Genomic DNA, 17458 nt, shown 5'->3' with positions numbered 1-17458 from the left:
TAACAATTTACAGACGTCAATTCTATGGAACGGGAATGTCACGTCGCCTCGCTTAGTGTCGCTCAGTACGGTCTCACCTTTAGTGGGCTCCTAGGCAATCAATTTTATTGTGCAATATTACTAATTGAACAATTTGACAATAAGATTAAAAGGCGGGTGCGTTCAATATCAACCCTAGACGGTCAATAATATTGGACAATATGCACAATAAAATTGATCGTCTAGGGGCCCGTTTAGACAGATATAAGACACGTCTCAAGTTAGCGAAGGCCGCTTGCTGGAGAATTTCCCTGCGAAACTCTTACCAATTCAATAAGTACTAAGCAAATAAATAAGTAATACTTCACTAATACTGGTTCGCGGTTACTTTGGTTGTGTCTAGTCGAGCACGCCGACCTGCGCGCGCATCGTGTCAGTCAGCTTCGCCAGGACTATGCTCTCATCTAACGTCATCTTGGGACTCTCTAGCAGACCTGGAAGTTGACAATTTTCTGATTTAAAAATCTATAGCAGAGTAGACAGAACTAAGGAGTACCTCGACGTCAAGCAGACGGGCGAATATACGCGAGTTGGGCGCGACTGTCACTTTCAACACGTTTCACAATACTAAGCGCATTAGTACAGCGCGCGCCGGCCGTTATGACACACTTAGGCTGGTATAAATAGTCAGTACTTAAGATGCGAGCCGGTCTCAAGACACGGTTCGGCTCTGTGATTGGTCCAAATTTTGACAGCCAACCAATCACAGAGCCTGAACCGTGTCTTGAAGTTGAGACCGAGATGCATCTTGAGTACTGACTATTTATACGGGCCTTAGGCCGGTATAAATAGTCAGTACTCAAGATGCATCTCGATCTCAAGACGCGGTTCGGCTCTGTGATTGGTCCAAATTTTGACAGCCAACCAATCACAGAGCCTGAACCGTGTCTTGAAGTTGAGACCGAGATGCATCTTGAGTACTGACTATTTATACCGGCCTACGTCAAAGAGATCTCTTCTGAGTCGGCCTACTCGTCAGTTCTTTTTTAGGGTTCCGTAGCCAAACGGCATCCCGCCGCCATCTTAGGACGCTGCTGCCAAGGGCGTCGCCAAGGGGGGGCAGGGAGGGACAGCTGCCCCCCCCCCCCTAGACATTGTAAAAAAGTTACCAAATATAATGCAAACAACAACCACTATAATATTAAAATCTGGTAATAGAAGTAAGGCTCGGACTACAAGTGAAAAGCTTAATGTGCTGTCGACTTTACCTACAATTCATACAATACTTTTCTCATTCAAAGAGAATGAGAAAAGTATGAATTATAGTAGGTAAAGTCAACTTGCCCCCCCCTGCGCCAACGGCTGGCGACGCCCTTGGCTGCTGCCCCCCCTAGGACGCCATAGGACGCTGCCGATCATAGGCCATGGCCTATAGCCTATACTGTCTATACATAAATCCAGAGCTGAGTTTAACTCTTGTGATTTGCCCCTAAATCTTAAAGGAGATGTCGGCTAAGATGATGATGATGATGAACATCTATCAGTGGTTCCAAATCAGTGTTATTGTTTACACAAATATTTATCTGATATGGCGATGGACGCGATTGTGCGTAGAGATGACGCACTTGCATACCGCCCAAAATATCGTACAATAATATAAGGATAATGAACTCTCGCTGGAAAACTTCGGGGATTTTCGTAGCAATTTCAGATTCGCATTGCTCGATTATTGACACAAACATAATAGGCTACTTGACCTATATTCAATTTCATTGAACAAATGTATATTTCTAGTAGAACTTGGCCTAGGAAACCGTATTTCACCCTTATCATCAAATAAAAGCTTATGATTGATAAATAAAGTCGATTTAAAAATATTATTTATATTTTTTAATTTGTACTGACGAAAACGCTTTTGCGGTACTTCCGATTTGGATGTGACGTCATCACACTAGTAATTTTTATATTATATTATCTCCATTATAGTTGGGAAATGAAATGGCCAAAACTTTTCTCCAAAAGTTTTCAACTTTACAAATGATTTCTAAATTATTTTCTAATTTAATTTTTTTTATTTTAGCACATAATTTTTTTTTTCAATAAAGAAAGTATGAAATACAAAAAACATGACGTCACACTATGGCGGACAGTGTTTTCGGCGCCATTTAAAAGGCATATTTTCCAATCAACATTTTATGGGTTTCTACTGTTTAAAATATTATATTCGTTTTTTTTGTGAAAATGAATGATGAAGAAGCGATTAGCATGAAGAAAATACGGACGGACAGACATACAGACAGACATGACGAATCTATAAGGGTTCCGTTTTTTGCCATTTGGCTACGGAACCCTAAAAAGTAGGTCAAGTAGCCTATTCAAGCGGCCTTCCGTCGTTATCTTATGATGGACATATTATTGTGTATCAATATGTCTCTTTACACATGTCCACACATTAAACATCCTTGGTCATCCATCATCAGGAAACGTAAAGGACCTTTACATTGAGAAGTGAGATGTGTGCTAAGTCGTGACAATGTTGTTTATACCAGTTTATACTATATGTAGTTTACTTTTTAACTGACTTCCAAAAAGGAGGAGATTTTACGTTCGGCTGTGTTTTTTTTGTATGTTCAACGATTACTCCACCGTTTGTGAATCAATTTTCAAAATTTTTCTTTCGTTGTATAGGGTTTTATTCCAATTTGGTACCATGTTCACAAGAGTGGTGAACTGATGATGGGATCCATGAGTAATCGAGGGAACTCCTCAAAATGTATATGGAAGTATATGGTGATTTTGGTTTAATGAGAAGTATCCTAAGCACATACAACCAAAAAGTAAGATTTTGCACCAAGGTATGCTGTGGTTCCGAAGATACTAAGAGAACTCTGTATTCCTTATAGATACAAGTTTGGGGGTTTAGGCGTTGTTTTAAGAACTGAAAGCATATGCTACTATGTCATATCATATCATCACGTCGAAAGTCACTGAAAACAGCCTTTAGAGATAGGCGTTTGAACATTTCAGCATTTTTTGATGAACTCTAAGCATAAACAGTGGGTATATATGTATATATGCTTGGAGTTCTTTCTAAAGTGGTAGTAAACACAGATAATGAGTTTCATATTATGAAGGTGTATACTGGATCCAAAGTCACTAAGCAGAACAGTCTTTACTGAAAACTATAAATTATCTAAAAAGAGTGAAATTACTATTTTTAACAAAAAATTGAAACCGACTTCCAAGTGAAAACTATACCTAACATTACTTAATACTTATTCTTAAATGAACTAAAAGTATTCAATAATTCTTACTCTTTAAAATGCCTCTTTCAGAATTCGCCTAAAACTCATTGGCAAAACTCTTGACAAAACTGCTAAGAAACAATTAATGTTTCGTTGACTAATCCATCGCCGGTCAGTATCTTTGCTATCATGTTGCATAATCGCGAATGCTGATGCATACATATGCCGCGTAATGTAATTTGCAATTTCAATTAATTGTAGATATGATCCAATATTATATGCCCTTGAACAGAGTCGTTGGACCGATGACCCCTAGTGTATTAAAGTTACTTTTTATAACATTTACATAACGCCAATGGATCAATCCACTCATTTACAGTACCACGTTTAAAGATCTTGCGTCGCGACGCAATTTAGGTAAGTACTTACTTCTAAATTTGTATTGAATCGATAGACATCAATTGCGTCTCGCACAAGTCTGTATATACAGCCACATAACACGTTTTCCGTGTGCGATTTTCTAATGTGGAATTCCGTGAGACTAGACAAACGTTCGTGTTTTTCACACGCGAACGCGCTAGCCTGCACTCGAAACGTACGTGCGGAATTCGTCCCATTAGGAAAAAACGAACGTTTGCGTCAATTAATATTTCTGATTCCAAGCATTCGGATTTTAAGAATACGGAAAACGATTGTATGCGGCCAGCCTTAACATGTGTAAACTATATATTTTTTCGAACTTGATAACCGCAGGGGCAATCCCGCTTCTGAGTACAATATTTATTTATTTGTTTATTTATTTATATCAGGCTACATAGGCCCATACTGCAAACAATACAATATACCTTAATGACTAACATACATATAAATTATATTATACACTTAATAACTACACTTTATATGTGTGCACAGTGCAACGGCCACATTAAGTGCGTAGGGAACACATATTATACGGGGCGCTCCCATAAAAGAAATATCCGTAACCATTGACAAGTCGGTGTCCGATCAGACACAAATGTTTGATCGAATTGTTAAGAAACGAAAAACCGAAGTTAGATTCGAGGTGCGAGAATTCCGCCCGTACACTTCGCCAATGCTCACCTTTGCTGAGGCAGTCGTGGCACTCCTGTATCTGGTACGCGAGGCCGGCGCTGTTGTGGAAGTGGAAGCGGTGACGTCCGCGCGGCAGCGACCACTCCGTGCTGTTCGCAGCTGACAGGTGGAGAGCCGTCGGGCACCAGAAGTATTCAAGCTAGAAAAAAATTCAGGCTTTTTTTCCTCTGAACGGAATAGGCAAATGCATAGGGAGTGGCTCTCTTTCAAAGTGTTGCTCAAGGACATGCGGTATCACACCATGACACCACAAACCACGGTAAATTTCTTACTCTGGTTACGGTCAATTTATACTAGCGCATAATCGAAGCGCATCGAAGCGTCTTACCAAAAACTGAACATAACAAATTCAACCTTATCTAATCTCAGAAGTTAAATGTAGTGTGCGTTACACTTTGGAGTTAAGGTTGAATTTGTTATGTTCCATTTTGGTATGTCGCTTCGATGCGCTTCGACTCTGCGCTAGTATTTCAGCAAAACCCTTACGGTCCCGTGAGGTGTCTAAGGGACCAATGTAAATAAAAAATAAAAACTTGAGAGGTGTCTTGACACCTCTCAAGTTTTTATTTCTCAACTTCGTTCGATCCGGGTGTCCCTTGGGACACCCGGATCGAACGAAGTTTTAAACTCGCCAGTGGAAATCATCGCCGCATACTTCGCAGGTACTAAAATAAGTGTCGGTCAAAGTGTCGTTCCGTCTAGCCCCTTTTCGCAAAGCGCGATATGGAACTTCGTTCCAATAAGATCATGACAACGAACACCTTCCATTTGTTTACATAATATGCGATTAGATATAAACATACATCGATATTTATTACAGATTTATCAAGGAGATTTAAAAAAATCGTCGAATTTATCATACGTATACATCGTAACAATTTTGGTACGATGGGGTTAATTCATTCCAATAATTCCACCCAAAGAGCAAGCGTGTTAGAAGACCCAAGATAAATATAGTGATACCACAATCTACATACAAGCGCAATCTAGATTGGTGCGATAAAGAATAGTCGCAAGATTTTCCTGAATATTTAACATTATTAACATACGTAGACATCATGACGACCTTGAAGTGTTTCAGATAGTTAAATGTTGGACGTAACAGCACGACCTATTGAGACTGCCCGACTCATTAACATTAGTTACGTTAAATAACACCAGTGTGTACACTTATAACGTGTACACAATGCTTATGTACCATCGAGGAAATAGATTCATAAAGGTGTAAGAAGGCTAAGTTAAAAGTTTATCTAATGCTAAGTACTCACATACGGTTTTGCTCGATAGTTTTACTCCAAATCGAGCAATAACCACCGTGTGGACCGCAAAACTGACAGCTCGAAGGCTCGCTTCGAGCCGGCTCGATGGAATTAAATATGTCAAATATGTCATTTCCTTCGATTCGGAGTAAAACAATCGAGCAAAACCGTATGTGAGTACTTAGCATAAGAGAGGAAACTCAGAAAGCTACGCACACATTATGATTTATGGTAAACCACGCAGTCGCATTTACATACATGTTTGCAAATGCTTTACTTATAAATACATCAGTTACGCTTTTATAAATTCTCTGCTACACAACGGAACCCTAAAACCTTCAAGATAATCCCTGGTGAATTTTGATTGCGCAACGCCTCGTTTTGACCATATAAGGCCTATACTTGAGCTGGTCTTGAAACCCATAACAGGACACGTAGTGGTAATGACCGAAAACTGTTTCTTATAAGTTACTGTTCCGCTCTTGACCGAATTCGAGTGCCGTCATTCACGACGCTGTTATTATCAGGAAACTGCTTGCTTAAAGGTTGTGAGGATGGATAGATGTTGTTGCTGTTTCGCCGAAAAAGTTACTGAACAGATTTTAATGAAAAAGCAATGGTGGACATTTGCGTAGGTTTTAAAAAGATACAATCACTTAGGTACTGTAAAAATTACGCGGGCAGAGCCACAGCTGCATATCTGAAAAGTGGGTCAGTTAGTTATTTCTTCACACATAATCCGACTTAATTGATGTCAATAAGATATGGATATATACATAATTTGAGTCCAAGAACAGGACATACGATAATTTTTGTTCCAAAAATGTCCATGTTTCCGCGCAATAATAAATTATACGCGAAAGAGGTTGCGGGCAACAGGTCTAGTTAGAGATTAGCCAAGCCCTGTCGTCAGTAACGGATTAAGACTACTTGTTGCCCTAAGCAATCCATGTCTGTGGGCTGTGGGCTTCCCTATCCGTATGTCCCTAGAGGTGGGAGAGCCATGCTTCGGCACGATTGGGCCGGCTCGACCGGATAAATACCACGTTCTCACAGAAAACCGACGTGAAACAGCGCTTGCGCTGTGTTTCGCCGAGTGAGTGAGTTTACCGGAGGCCCAATCCCCTAACCCCTACCCTATTCCCTTCCCTACCCTCAACTATTCCCTTCCCTTCCCTACCCTCCCGTATTACCCTATTCCCTCTTAAAAGGCCGGCAACGCACTTGCAGCTCTTCTGATGCTGCGAGTGTCCATGGGCGACGGAAGTTGCTTTCCATCAGGTGACCCGTTTGCTCGTTTGCCACCTTATTTCATTAAAAAAAAATGTCAACCAGAATCGGTCTTTAAACCTTTACCGCCTGATAACATTAGTTTTTTCCCAAAAACTTTTTTTGGTGTGGTGACGGGAGAGTGAGACGTGATGCCCTATAAGGAATTTTTTTTGTGCTTCTTCTGGTGCCCCCTGAGAAGTGATGCCCTAGGCAATTGCTTAATTTGATTAAGGGTTAATCCGTCACTGCCTGTCGTCTAATTATCCAAAGACTAACATGTCACCTTGGCAAAATTGCCTTAGGCCAAACGATATGAATTCACGTTACTAATGTTTTGCATTGAGGTATCATAAAGGGACCTCGAACTATAAAATTGAAGCCGTGACATTGAAGTGTCACGGCTAATGTTGAAGATAATATCTTTCGAAGGAACCTTTATCATATTTTGCGTTGGTACGACCTAAACGTACCAGTTTCATGTTTTTACATTTTTAGTGCATACTATCAATGCTACATTTATTCTAAACATGATGATACTGAAAATATTCATAATAATAAACAAAGAGACGTTCGTATTATATTTTTATGTAAATTACTTTGAGAATCTTACTTTAAGATAAAATTATGATTAATAAATATTCATAAATTGCAGAAAAAAGACTCATTACATACACAAAACCAGATTTACCGACTACAATATAAAATTATATACTGAAGAACGACGAATGTATTTGTGACTCCTTTAGTGTAGGTGTTTATTCAGTGAACTTTTTATCTAGGTACAGCCGAACATAGAACCTCATCCTTTTTTTAAGTCAGTTAAAGCGAGGAAGTCAACACCTCCATCGTGGGTATCGCAGACACAATGGATTTTCAATTGTTATGCGGCAGCCGGCTGCCGCTTGGGGATTGATGGGTTAAAGCTCTATTTCAAACTTTGCCATCGAACCTATCGAATGTCTACATTCTGTCCTCTATAGCACAGAATCTATACTAATATTATAAAGCGGAAGAGTTTGTTTGTTTGTTTGAACGCGCTAATCTCAGGAACTACTGGTCCGATTTGAAAAATTATTTCAGTATTACATAGCCCATTTATCGAGGAAGGCTATAGCCTATATTTTATCACGCTAAAACTAAAAGGAGCAAAAAAAATAGAGGAAAATGTAGAAAAAACGGGGCAAATTATTTGAAAGGGCTTATCTCACGAACTACTCTACAGTACAAATAACAAAAAAAATACTACTATTTTTTTTGTTATTTGGCACAGATGAGAAGTAGACCACGTGAAGGATCATAGGCTATTTTTTGTGGACTAATTTGTGTGTGAAATATCTAATTTACGCGGGCGAAGCAGCGCGGAACGTCTAGTACAAGTATCTATAGTAACAAATTCGATACTTACTGCCACAGTACCTTTGGTGCCGACGATGTCAGCTCTGTTAGTCATGGTGGCTCTTGTATGCGCCGCTATGGTCGCAGTCCTCCCATTCTTGTATTTCAACGCACAGGAGATAGACTCGTCCACACCAGTTTTACTCAGGTGGCCCGTACACATGATATCCGTTGGCGGGTCCTTGTATATGAACTGCAGGAGTTGCAGCATGTATATACCAAGGTCTAGCACCGCGCCGCCGCCTAGGTCTTTCATTCTGTAATAGATGGAGGAATAAGTTCTTAAGGTTAGGCAATAGGGAGGGTTTTTGCTATGCATTTGTATGACCAACATCGCACACTCGAAACTTATATACTCTACTATGTCATGTTACATGTAACTACTATGTCAAAAACTTGTCATTTTTCGTATAAACCGCGATTGACAATGAAATGTCAGATATTGCCAATCGTAGTTTTATATGGAAAATGACAAGTTTTTGACAGGGAGTCAATGACTGCTAGCGACAAGTTAGCCCGAGTGCAGATAATATTATAATCACGAGTACCTCGTACTTTAAACTTTAAACCGCTGAACCGATTTTCTTGAAATTTGGTATGGAGACACTTTGAGACCCGGAAAAGGACATAGGATAGTTTCCGGAAATATATATACGTTCCTCGCGGAATAGGCATGATGACGATGAAAATTTTCTATTGGTAATTGAAACACCCTTTAAAAATAGAAACATCGGTAAAAGAATGACTCTGATAGCTTAAAAATTTACCAAGATATGACAATTCAAAAATCTCATAAAATAGACCTGCCCGAAATGCTCCATACAAAACGCTACTCGATTATGACGTCACCTTAGAGTTGCTTGTAGGCATCGCGGGAGATTTTTGTTCGATAGATATATATTAGAATAGAATTGGACTTTGAAACATGAAATCGAACTTTGGAACTTACAGATTCCTCTCTATGTCGTTGATTTCGACGCCGAACTGTATATTGATGTGATACACTTCCCCCAGACCGCCCATGGCTATGTGCTTGTCGAGCGCGTCGTACGCCGGGAAGAAACGGGACCACATGCCCTCTAGAAGAAACAGCTTCTTCTGTCTCGCTAGGTCCACTAATACCCTCGTCTGTTTGTAAGTCATCCCCATTGGCTTCTCGCACAGCACATGTTTGCCGTTCTCCAACATAAGTTTCGCGATCTCAAAGTGTTGTAAGTTGAGTACGCTCACAAAAACTATGTCTGCAAAGAAAAGCGATGATCACAAATAGTCAAGTAATATGAAGACGGAACACAAAGGCTGGAATATAACAAAAGATTGTCCTACACTGGTAACACCACCGTATTGGGAGTTAGATACCCATTATCGCGCGAGCCATGCTTTAGCTTAAAGATTGGAAGACATCAAGGTAATAATTAATGTAAACTGAGGGCGAGTACATTTGTCCTTGGGTAATTTGCGACGTTCAGATAATTCTTATAGGCCGCGCACAACTTAGGTACTGACCTACCAACAGCGTGTTTTCGTTCCACACATTCCCGACTATTTGTTGCTCCACCAACCGAGCTAAAATAGACCTCCTTCCATTTTTGCCGTGTGATGAGTTGTGTGCTGCCTATACTTAACTTTTGTTAACGAGTCTTTTATCTCACCGATATTTGTGTCGCGTGCTAGAGCCTCGAAGCCTTCGTACGCTGTTCCTATGTTATGTAGCGTGGCCAATCGCTGCACACGATCTAGGTCTTTGCCAGCGATCGCGACGACCTTATGCTGGTCCGGGGGAAGTGTGCCCAGTGCTGTTAGGAAGTCGTGAGTGATCATGCCATCGCCGGCTATACCCCATTTCACTTGGAACGTCATCTAAAACAATTGCGTACTAAAAAATTATGTTACAAGATAAACAATCGTAAATTGATATGAAGACTTCAATGTGCAGATGCCTAAAGTATTGTGAAGATTTTGTTTCCTTTATGAGTAGGTGAGATATAAAATTTATCTTTTGTTATATCCGCTTTTAAATAATCTTTTAAAAATCAAAGGAAAAAAACAATACACTTCACTAAATATAATCTTGACTATGTCCTGATAAGAATTAGTCCGGGTGCCCTATAACATTTTTTTTTATTACTATCAAGCTACGAATAATAAAAACTAAGGAAAAGTAACTCTGTCAAAAAACATGCTCCACAATACTCGTCAAAAAAGTGTCCCTTAGGTACACATTTTAATACATTGGCAATATTTCGGTGACCTTGAGCGGTACTAGGCTGACGTTACATGACAGATCAAAAGGCACCAAATTTAAAACGGTAATAGTATGGGAGTTACGATTCCTTAGTTTTTATTATTCGTAGCTATCAAGCGAATTTTTGTGAGTAGCTTTATTTTGATAAGACAAACAACATTTTTATTTGCGAAAAATCTTGAAAGTGGCAGCTAACAGAGATAGAAAGGATTTCATACTTTGATTTGATGGTCCTAAAATATGGATTGTTTTATTTGTAACACAAGGCTACTCTTAAATGATATAACTATTAACCTATCAATATACAAAAAATCAGCTGGTTAGGGTTCCATAGTCAACCAAGTTTTGTTGATTACAGAACCCTAAAATGGAACCCTAACCAGCAGATTTCTTGTATATTGGTAGGTTATTAGTTATTACTTATATATAATTTAAGAGTATAATTATTGTCCTACAAATAGAACAATCCATATTTTAGGACCATCAAATCAAAGTATGAAATCCTTTCTATCTCTGTTAGATACCACTTATTCGAGATTTTTTACAGATAAAAATATTGTTTGTCTTATCAAAATGAAGCTACTAACAAAAAATTTGCTTGATAGCAATAAAAAAAAAGTTGTCGAGGGAACCCTGACAAAATTGCTTCATTTTTAAATAGTAAAAGTTGAGCAGTAATTAAAAACATTCAAACATTGGAATTAAATCTCTAACTTCCTAGACATGCAAGGCTTTGGAAATTATTTAATACCTCGATTGTGGAAAAACCAGACACAACACAGTAGCCGCTTGGGAGTTAAAGCATTAAGAGTAAAATATAATTTTCATGAAATTTAAAACTGACAAAGTTAATGGCACCTCGAAAAATGTTCTGCTGAGGGCACTGTAAAGAGTACTGCTGAGTAATACACACATAGGATAACATGTGACACACAGGATATCTCTTAGCACATAATATACTTAATATGATGAAACATGAATCCAGGATGACTGTAGCATGTGTACATTGAAATGGTATCAGCATCCGTGCACAACACATGCAATTGATATTGTTTTGATGACTAACGATGGTCCTAACAACAATAACACCCTATTGCACATGTAACATGTAACAATTAAAGCAATTAAATACTGTAATATTTATACCAGCATACTATTTAATGCGCATAAATTGCTCCTAAAATATTCATTTATTAATAAAGGTAGTACATGAATATTTTTATGAGCCAAATAGGAAATCACAAATGGCAAAAATAAACACATAATTAAGTAAATTATCACAATACCAAGTAACTGAAAATAGCATCTTAAATGTATACTATAAGTAACAAGTATTCAATGGTAACTAACCTTTGTTTGTTCTGGCATTTTATTTATTTCCTGAGTTACTTAACTAGTTCTGAAAAAAGTGCATCAATAAGATATTATCGGTACTAGATTAATAGAAAGAGACACAATTTGGTGATTTTTTTGTTAGTAGTCTAACAAAAGAATCACCAAATTGTGTCTTTATCTATTTGAATATTAATAGACATAAGGACAAATAGTTTAAAGTTTAAATGGATAAAATCCAATTCCCTAATGCAAAAATTAAATAATAGCAGCATTCAAAATAATTTTGTACGGTACTTGATTTTTAAAAACACTTTTTTTTAATTTTATAACTGCAAGACTGATATTTATATAACTCAAAATTATATTTTCTGAACATTGCACTAACCTACCGCCCAATTATAAAAAACAAGGCATTATCTTAATCACTTAGATAAACATTACAACTTCCAATAAACTTTAGAAATCACGAGACTTGGATTTCAGAAACTAAACACCCGCGACCGCCACAATAAACGAGAAAAATGATTACTGACGTTTGACAGTTGACACTTGACACTGGCATTTGTAAATGGTAATAGACTACAGATTTTTATCTACAAAATTTGTTATGTTGGCAAAACTGCAATATTTTCAGTTCCTTCTTCTATCCATAGAGAATTTTATTTTCAAAGTTCATTCCATAGATTTTTTTTTATGAAATAAGGGGGCAAACGAGCAAACGGGTCACCTGATGGAAAGCAACTTCCGTCGCCCATGGACACTCGCAGCATCAGAAGAGCTGCAAGTGTGTTGCCGGCCTTTTAAGAGGGAATAGGGTAATAGGGGAGGGTAGGGAAGGGAAGGAAAAGTTGAGGGTAGGGTAGGGGTTAGGGGATTGGGCCTCCGGTAAACTCACTCACTCGGCGAAACACAGCGCAAGCGCTGTTTCACGCCGGTTTTCTGTGAGAACGTGGTATTTATCCGGTCGAGCCGGCCCATTCGCGCCGAAGCATGGCTCTCCCACGTATTATAGTTAAAGTAATAGTAGGTACCTCAATGGTTCATTCGTTCAATGATTGTCAAAATTTAGACTGGGTAATTACCTATGTCATTCTCATTAGTCATGTGTTCATGACAGGTGACATTTGTTTATTTTTGTTAATAAAAATAGTGTTTAGATAAATTCTATTTAGATAAAAAAATGACGCAGGTCTTGTTGAGATCGTATTCAAAAGCTCGTGGTAATATTATGTTTAGCTGTGGAAGTGCAAACTCACTTTGTCACTGGATAGCCTTATTTTCTCGAAGTTCTAGTGACGACAAGTCTAACCACCCTGAATTTACAAACAGTACAATCCTGATTGAAAATGGTTATAGCGTCCACGAACTACCTGTGCTCATCAGGAAATTAAAAGATTTAGATTTTACGCAAACATCTGGCCTATCAAAGAATACAAGTGAATCGGTCAGGTATGATTTAATTCAGGAGGAATTCAAGCAGTGCAAGGACTTGCGTGAGGTATTTTCTTTAATTACAAAATGTACTAAAATCACTCCTAACATTGCTCTCGGTGCTATTGAGAGAATTTACGCCTTGGAACAAGAACTCCACGATTATAAGCTGGAAGAGCAAAGTGTGCATATAAATTTTGCTAAAGGTGCCATTCTAGAAAAACTGCAAAAGGTCGTTATGAAAACAGAAGACACACAAACAATTTTGAATGTTCTCAATACAAATTCAGTTATCATGGAACCATTTAAACATAAATTTTCTGATGAGCTTATGGTACGACTCATTGAAAATAAGCTCACAATAGATCAGCTGTGTGAATTTGCAACTTTTTTGATAAACAATAATACAGATCAAAAGTATAAAGATACAATTGATAGATTATGGGTTGGCTTCATAGATAAAGAAAAAGATATTGATGAAAATAACATTTCAAGTATGTTTAACATCTTGCCAGGATTAAAAGCCAGTAAGAGAACAATGTTTCTTCTGCTAGAACAGAAATTCTCTGAAGTATGGAACAAGATCAAGTTTTCTGCAATGCAAGATATACTCAATGTTTTGATTATAGAAAAGGGTTTTTCAATGCAAATGTTGACAGTACTGAGCCATTGGTTGTATGCTAATATACACAGCCTTCATGAAGATGAGATTTTAGATATGGTCACAAAGTTTACTCACCTTAAATATTCTGATGATCAAGTAGTTGCAGCAATTGAGAAGTACATGAGATTAAAAGGTCCAAAAATACACACACATGTGTTTATAGCCGGTGTGTACAACTACTGCATGCAATTTCAAATATGCAATAAGCCTATATTGAATGCCTGTAGTAAATATTTTCTATCTAACATAGATGAGGTACCACCTAGTTTTCTGAAATGTTTCATCTGTCCGCATGGATACCTTTTTACAGAACCCGAAAATGGTATGGAATACTGGAATTCTGTGGAGGATTTACTTTTAAGAAAATTCGACAAAGTATCAATTGACGACATGTGTTCAATTATTCTATCGTTTTTATATCTTGAACATCACCCATTGAAACTTATAAGCAAGATATTTAACCCCAGCTATACTGTCAAAATCAACAACCCAGAAACATATAAAAAGTTACAATTAATAGACACCGCATTGTCTTTAGAATGTAAGACAATTTCTGGTCCAATGTTGCCGAAAAATCAGTGCTACACACCAATCACACAAGACACTCGAATTAAGAATATGCTATCAAAAATAAATCAAGCTCTCACTGATGTTATAGGAGACTCAAACAGTTTTTCTACTGCTGTGCCTATTCCTAATTATTGTTCAGACAGCACATATATTATAGATGTAATGTTGCACCCGCCTAGACTTGGCACTGGCAATTTCAAATGGAATATGAAGTCCGATAATATTACAGCTTTTTTAATACACTTACCTGAGCATTATTGCTCCAATGGTAAAACCTTGATTGGACCTCAAGCTATGAGAATTAGGCATATGAAAATACTGGGCCTCAAAGTTGTAAGCTTGAAGTATTTTATGCTAAGTCAATTATATGCTTCTCAAGATAAAGATTTACTGAAAAATTATATACAGGAGACTATGGAAGACCAATTAACTAGCTTGTGACATTATCTAGCAAATAAAATTTATGTCTTTCAGTCATAATATCTGATTAGTTGCTAAGGTAAGTTTATGGAAATATGTATTTTGTGAAGGCATATTATTATTTAGAGGAGTTTTAGACATTAGACAAACAGGCTGTAGACATGGTGTATTGATATATTTTGTATTGTTAGTTACTTAATTTATATTATACTTACTGACTCAATTTATATTACTAATATGAAATAAGCTGAAATACAGTCCGTCTGCCTAGAGACGACAATAATTACTTGTAGTAGAATATTGCATAATCTATGGGCTTTAAATTTACCATGGCTAATACCAAATTTATATTTTTACTACTCTATAAGTAGTAAGTGTGATATTTTTATTATTACTTCCATCACTTTGAAAGTACAAATTAAAGACTAAAATGTGGTTAGAAATTACTCAACTATTAAGTAAACCATAAATGTGATATTAAACACTAATAATGATGTTGAAATAATATTATGCAGCTCTAGTCTTGTTATAAAAATAAATATTTTTTATCAGAACATGGTTTTTAAATTTTTAGTAAATTCTGTACTAAGGGCCTGTCCACATGTCCACGTTACAACGTCGTCAACGAGGAACGGTGCGGTGACGTAGCACGGTACGTTGTGGTGACGTGAAAATTTACGTCAACGTAACGTAAAAATGCACGTCACGATGCACGTGCCTTGTAAAACTGCTACATTCATACATTCATCACTACTTATCATATTATGAACCGCACAATACGTATTCTGCTTCTGCTATTGTTAAGGAGAGAGAGATTTAAGAAAAAAAGACGTAAAAATTAAAATGTTACTACACCGTGACGTGCATTTTCACGTTACGTTGACGTAAATTGTCACGTCACGTCAACGTACCGTAAACCGTGCCACGTTACAGCACCGGTCCACGTTGACGACGTCGTGACGTGGAAATGTGGACAGGCCGTAACCAGATGTTCAATTCCTTGCTTTAATGACAGTAATAATAATAATACTAACTCCCACACCGGTTTCGGTGACGGTGGCCGGTTTTGTTGAAACCAGGCACGCAGGAGTAATTTTATAGTGCCCAAGTGTGTGCGCAATGTAACAAGCAAGCACTTCCTATTCCTTTACTCTCAGAACCCGTTGGGACGGACGTCTGCATTGTCCTAACCAAACTTGGAAAATAACAGGTTTACAACGCGGGAATCGAACCCACGACCTCCAAGTCAAGAGCCACTCTCTAAACCACGATCACGGAGGCGTTGGTTAATGAGAGTACAAACTGCCAGTTTCGAAACCAAAACAAGCCATAAAACCTTAAAGCCGCTTCTTCTTTGCTTTGCTGCCGACTTGCAGGTTTTTCTTATTGCTACAATTTTAGGCTATGTAATATATTATGGTCTCAACCGCGGTAGACAGGATAGGCAAGTTGTGCAGTCTGCACTATATATATTCTTAAATTAAAAAGGCTTCAACCACGAAGCACGGTAATAGGTATAGGTCTACCAGAATCTGATGGCAAAAAGTGAGAAAATAAATTGACTCTAGCAGTGCCGAGGTAATTGGAGTAAAACATTTTGATCCTTTTTTCCTAATTCTGTGTGTGGAACATGCAAATATAAAAATTTATCCAGTGATCAAAGATATTTTTGAAAATCTGCCATCCAAATTTGCCATCAGGATCCTGGTAGACCTATAGATACCTACATCATTTGATGGTAATACCGTCCTTTAACTCTGTTCTGCATATTACTCATGTAGTACTAGGTAGCAATTGAGAAGTAAAACAAATGTATCATTAATTTAATTTATTATACTCATAACATCTTTCTTAATGTACTCACAGACTAATTCACTAGGATCATTATTTGAAACGTTATTTTTAATATTTTAGTAATTTTATTAAACCGTCCTCATCATAAAAATCCTTTATAAGATTCAAGATCGAAACATTTTGTTTTAGAACATACATAATTCTCAGAAAGATTTAAACGTTACGATAAATTCAAACCAGCTCACTATTTCCATAGAATTTGACGAAGGTACATCATAGACGCCTATTTTATCGACAATAAAAATATAAATCATACAAACATAGAAAATATAAGGTGCACTAGAAACTATAATGTAATGAAGTATGAAACACAGTGGATGTTTCAACTTAAGACGTACTATTATAGCCAAATCGTGTATCACAGTAACTCTAGCTTGAATAATATTAAATTTTGAAGGATGTGTTAAATCGGCTCACAGCCTAAACTCTAACATAGATCATATTATAATAAGTATACATATTAATAAATTACAAGACACTCGATAAAGTTACTTTTAACGAATCCTCATTACATTTCTTTGCCTAGCTCAAAAGTAGGAATACTTTTACTCTACGTGCAATTTTGAATACATGTTTAAGTATAGAAGGTATTAAAATCATACAGCTCGCATATTAAAGTCATTTGGGAAAGGTATTTAACGACTATTATAATTATAGGAATATAAATAAGAAATGT

At 37.3% G+C, this 17458-nt stretch overlaps 2 protein-coding genes across 4 annotated transcripts; one reads left to right on the top strand and one right to left on the bottom strand.

Annotated features, from left to right (window-relative positions):
* Positions 1-205: 205 nt before the first annotated feature.
* Positions 206-12360, bottom strand: LOC121730536 (trans-1,2-dihydrobenzene-1,2-diol dehydrogenase-like). 3 transcript variants are annotated; one of them, XM_042119623.1, is made up of 7 exons: positions 12229-12360; positions 11859-11907; positions 9916-10123; positions 9213-9504; positions 8274-8520; positions 4326-4476; positions 206-473 (listed from the first exon to the last, which is right to left on the bottom strand). In XM_042119623.1, exons 2-7 carry the CDS (start codon positions 11874-11876, stop codon positions 379-381), a joined length of 1011 nt encoding a protein of 336 aa, XP_041975557.1. In that variant the 5' UTR covers positions 11877-11907; positions 12229-12360; the 3' UTR covers positions 206-378. The 3 variants fall into 3 exon arrangements, with proteins under 3 accessions (XP_041975557.1, XP_041975558.1, XP_041975559.1); XM_042119624.1 differs by having other exon boundaries at positions 12233-12360; XM_042119625.1 differs by lacking the exon at positions 12229-12360 and adding an exon at positions 12138-12152.
* Positions 12361-12984: 624 nt separating this feature from the next.
* LOC121730574 (FAST kinase domain-containing protein 3, mitochondrial-like) lies at positions 12985-15120 on the top strand. The gene has a single exon (XM_042119682.1). The coding sequence runs from the start codon at positions 13024-13026 to the stop codon at positions 14947-14949; it is 1926 nt and encodes a 641-aa protein (XP_041975616.1). The 5' UTR covers positions 12985-13023; the 3' UTR covers positions 14950-15120.
* The last annotated feature ends 2338 nt before the right edge of the window (positions 15121-17458 follow it).

The sequence above is a fragment of the Aricia agestis genome, chromosome 9, assembly GCF_905147365.1.
Source record: "Aricia agestis chromosome 9, ilAriAges1.1, whole genome shotgun sequence".
Lineage (NCBI taxonomy): Eukaryota > Metazoa > Arthropoda > Insecta > Lepidoptera > Lycaenidae > Aricia > Aricia agestis.
This window is presented reverse-complemented; position numbering and strand designations above follow the sequence as displayed.

Bases quoted from the DNA above. Each gene is read 5' to 3' on its own strand.
- LOC121730536 (XM_042119623.1), bottom strand. The intron at 8,521-9,212 runs GTAAGTTCCAAA...CATCTATTACAG, and splicing joins AACGACATAGAGAGGAATCT to AATGAAAGACCTAGGCGGCG. The intron at 474-4,325 runs GTGAGCATTGGC...GTCAACTTCCAG, and splicing joins CCACGACTGCCTCAGCAAAG to GTCTGCTAGAGAGTCCCAAG.
- LOC121730574 (XM_042119682.1), top strand. From the start codon at position 13,024: ATGACGCAGGTCTTGTTGAGATCGTATTCAAAAGCTCGTGGTAATATT.